The sequence below is a fragment of the Melanostigma gelatinosum genome, assembly GCF_949748355.1.
Source record: "Melanostigma gelatinosum genome assembly, chromosome: 2".
Taxonomy (NCBI): Eukaryota; Metazoa; Chordata; class Actinopteri; order Perciformes; family Zoarcidae; genus Melanostigma; species Melanostigma gelatinosum.
Window position 1 is genome coordinate 3,478,549 of NC_136635.1, and position 4,259 is coordinate 3,482,807.

At 38.5% G+C, this 4,259-nt stretch overlaps 1 protein-coding gene and 1 long non-coding RNA gene across 3 annotated transcripts; one reads left to right on the top strand and one right to left on the bottom strand.

The window, feature by feature from the left end:
- Positions 1-235: 235 nt before the first annotated feature.
- LOC306789900 (uncharacterized protein) lies at positions 236-1,562 on the top strand (the record flags this gene model as incomplete). Its single annotated transcript, XM_079285981.1, has 4 exons — positions 236-434; positions 607-700; positions 909-1,108; positions 1,375-1,562. 4 exons carry the CDS (start codon positions 236-238, stop codon positions 1,560-1,562), a joined length of 681 nt encoding a protein of 226 aa, XP_079142107.1.
- Positions 1,563-1,956: 394 nt separating this feature from the next.
- LOC306789392 lies at positions 1,957-3,552 on the bottom strand. 2 transcript variants are annotated; one of them, XR_013772650.1, is made up of 3 exons: positions 3,401-3,552; positions 3,040-3,187; positions 1,957-2,320 (listed from the first exon to the last, which is right to left on the bottom strand). It is a non-coding gene; the product is annotated as an uncharacterized lncRNA (long non-coding RNA). The 2 variants fall into 2 exon arrangements; XR_013772651.1 differs by lacking the exon at positions 1,957-2,320 and adding an exon at positions 2,505-2,644.
- Positions 3,553-4,259: the final 707 nt, after the last annotated feature.

A 4,259-nucleotide genomic window follows, 5' to 3' on the forward strand; every position in this document is an offset into this window, starting at 1 on the left:
AAAATCCTGTGCACTTTGCATTTCGCCGCCCACACAGTGGTGGTGCATCTGCTTCCTCAGGATCTCTGCCTCAGCCTGCACCCAGAGCTACTGGACCAAAGATGATGCAAAGGTGAATACACTAAAAACTTTCATCATTACAAATTCTGTTTGATTGTAATGTCTGTAAGTACAACATAGTTTTGGAAAATGGTGTATTGCTTTGTAAATGGGCCTAAATGCTTTGTTTACATTTATGTTTAGGAATATCTTAATAGCAGAGGTGGTTGACGGTAAACCCGAAACCCGGAAGACAGTGGCCGTCAGGTTCACTGAGTTCGAGGCTTCGGTGGGCAGTATAAGGGCCAAAGTGGCTGAGGCCCTGGGCCAGGATGAGCCAATTGTGTTAATTGACAACCATGGCAATGAAATAATTGACTGTGAAGGAACGAGAGGTACAGACTAACATTTTACATTATAATTCAATGATGTCAGTTACATATTGAACATATTGAGACATCGGTGACCTTCAGTGTCTAAACTTCATATTCTTCATCATGTATACTTCATATCCAAAACAATTGTCCTGTGTTGTTAATAGATATTAATACCAATCCATCCATGCAGGTTCTGCATTCTGGAAACAGCATGCAAGAAAGATTTATGCCGTGCCAGAGGAACAGCTCCAGAGGCTACGGGGGAGTAAGAGAAGGAGAGAAAGGTATTTAAACATCCTAAATGCATGTCAACATAATGCCTGTGATAAATTACTTATCAAAGGTCACAGCTGATGTGCTGTGATTGGCCTGAGATAATTAATTTGGAAAGGATTCTTCAAATCTAGAACAGCTATTCTTCCGTAGTATGTTGTCAATGTTGTAATGTCCAAGTGAATACACACTTAACACTGTCTTTTGTTTATTTTTCAGTCGTCATGAGGACACAGAACTCCCTGAGGTCATTGATCAAATTGAGGAGGTCGTTCTCGCATCCCAGGGTCTACAGGAAGTCTCCAGGACCTTGAAACAACTTGTCCAGTTTGTGCAGGCCAACCCGCACACAACAGTTTGTCTCAACGACCATCAGGCTGCAGCTGTGAAGGCTGCCTTTGCCTGCATCATCTGTGGAGGTACTGTTCCTAGAGGTAGACCGTCTGTATTTGCTTTAAAATGTTCAGTGCTCTGTTAGTGTTAATTCAAATGTGTTATTTACTGGAGGGAAAACATTTTCTCTGTTGCATATTTTTTGTTTAAAGCAGCAACAAATGTTAAACATATGGTAAAGCAGAATTAATTTACTTATGCATTGTGAACATCTATTCAAGAGGATGTTGAAAAGATGTCAAATCATATGGAGGCAACATGAAATGGTAATTTCTTGACTTTGTCCATGCAGATCCTATGAAGGAGCCCATATTCAGCAGCTGCTGCAAAAGTCTCCTGGGTTGCTGTGCCTGTGTGGAGAAGTGGCTGGAAAGCCACACTTACTGCCCAAAGTGCAGAGATGTTGAGTTTCACGCCAACAAACAGTCAGTGGTGGGGCTGGACGATGCACTGGCTGCACTGCACACATTATTTCTTTGATCACACTAACAATTATTTCTATTAGTTTGTTTTCTGTTTCACAACTGTTTCAATGTTGTGATGTATTCAAATAGTTAATTCAATTGTGAGTATCTGCTCCTGTCAGTTTTATATGCATTTTAATTGTTCAAAATGCTTATTATTATTGCTTACAAGTATCTTTATTTCGAAGGATTTTTTATATTTTCATGCTTTACAAGCATTTTAATTTTGTTTTAAGAAATTATTTGCGTTTTGTACTTTATTTTTATATATTTTTTCTATTTTTATATATACTCCATTTTTATAGTAAGCTAAAATGGTTTTATATGGTAACGTTCAAATTAACATTTACATTTACATTCAATAAAATGTTCTTGACATTTCTTAGAACTGTTTCAGTGTACATTTTTATTTTGACAAAAATAGTGGTCCACATGCAGTACACACATGCAGTCACACCATCAAAACATTTCCTACATGCCTTTCTGTCACATTCAGCAGGCAGAAAAGGGCTTCATTGAAAATCGTATAGTCACTGTTGACCACACTGTCAAAAATGACAGACAGATCAGGGTAGGCAATGGCAAAGTCCTCTTCTGCCCGGCTCCTGTCCTCCTCAGAGTGAAAAGGGTCCACACCGAACGTTGACTCCCTGCTGAGAGAGGATCCCAATTCCTGCTCATATCTGTCTGCAGCAACAGAAGCAGTGGGTAGCAGGTCCTCTGATATTTTGGCTGGGCATCCTCCTGCTGCAAAGCTGTTAGGTATTCCTCTGCCTGGTAAAAGTAAATAAGGATTTTTAAATTATATTGTTTACTGTTTTGTTTAAAACCATTTTTTTAAAAGCACAGGCTAACATGACTCATTCACAATATTTAGATGGACATTTGCATACCTGGAATCCTATGTGCATTCCATGACTCTACAACCCTTGTTAACCCAATTTGGCTGAGTGGGCGCGTCAGGTTTGATACACAGAATTTCACAGTGCTGTCCTGCATATCTATGGCCTCCTGGTCAACCAGGTGCACCAAGGCCTGCTTTAGTGGGTAATTGACACGATTATTTATTTCTGGCCAGATCCGCTCCACCCTTAGATTCTGTTGTGAAAACAAGATATGTTAGAAAAATAAGTGAGGAAGATCAAATGTTTATATTAGCTGGTAATTGCTCCGTATCTTAATTACTGTGATCAAAACTGCCAACAAATCCTGTCATATTCTGTTTCTAAACAACCTTCATATTCCATTTGGAAATCCATGAATGTGACACAGAAAACCATGCACTGTAGCCATATGAACTGATTTCACCAACAAATAACTTGTAAATGAAAGTACCAGCTAATGATACAGGTCACAATGAGACTGCTGTCTTTTAAATGGCATATGACTGCCCTATTTTATATCTTATAGACCTATGTATTAATGTCAATTGTTTTATCTTTATTATGTTATTATTGGAGCCCTTCATTTTGAGTACAAATGGAAACATTTACCCTGGAAGATGTAGTCTGGACATAGGGTTGCCTGCTGAGGTTATGCCTGTGCCTGGAAAAGATTTCCTGAATGAAAAGGCACAAATAAAACTCCTTCCCATGGTCAACTCTCACTTGGTCCCACATCCCATTGGTAACCACTGCAGATCTGGAACAAATGAGTGTGTATGTTAATGTAACATGACTACTTGGTGTCACAGACATACATGGAAGAAGTCAAATACAGTACATTACATTGAATGAATTAAATGCATAGCAAGATCTGCTGAAAAAACATAAAAATTCAGTTTGATATGATGAGCCTTATAAAACAAAATTACATTAACACTAAATACATTTGCCTTGACATTATATCACTCACTTGTACACCTCCTCATAAATAATGAGATTGTTTTTTATGGGCATGGTAGCATTTGCAACAATTTTGCTGCTGTAGCCATCAACTGCCACCACATGAGTTACTCCAAACATGGCAAGCTTCTCGTTCTGATCCATGTGAATTTTGTGGCCCATATACTCTGCATGATAGGGGATGGGATTCAGATTACGAGCACCCTTTAAAAAAAGATAAACATAATTAAAAATGATTCATTCCTATGTGTAGTGCTGGATGATATGTTATCATAATGATGTGACATCAGTTGATAACTCTGAAATATAATTACAATTACAATTCTACAATTACAATGTATGTAATGTTAAGATAGTTATTACTAAACATGTCATGTACGGGAGTAGAAAGTAATATATTTCTCCATGAAATGTAACATTAGTGGAAAGGATCAAATACTCTTATAGTACAAGTATAGCAAAAAAATGTACGTAGTTACTTTCCACCACTGTTCATGTGTTTAGCATTTATATAACTCCCTACGTTACTTACATGTCGTCGCAAATCATGGTAAGGCTGGTGTACTTCTCGTAAGACTCTCCCAACCCTGTTTTCCCCGGCACGCATGCCGATTGAAGACAGGTATCCTGTCATAAATTTATGGCCATAGGATGGACCCGTCTAAAACAGATAGGTAAATGAATATTCTCCAACAGATAAAGATGCCATGCTCATTCAAGATTTTAATCACATACCCTGTATATTGAAGAAATCACAGCAGTTTCCAACTCAGTGTCGGAGACATGATTTCGTCTTCTTAGGTTGTGTGCCATGCAGAACCTCCTAACGGACATGACAGAGCACTGTGGAGCACCGAAACGCTGCAGAG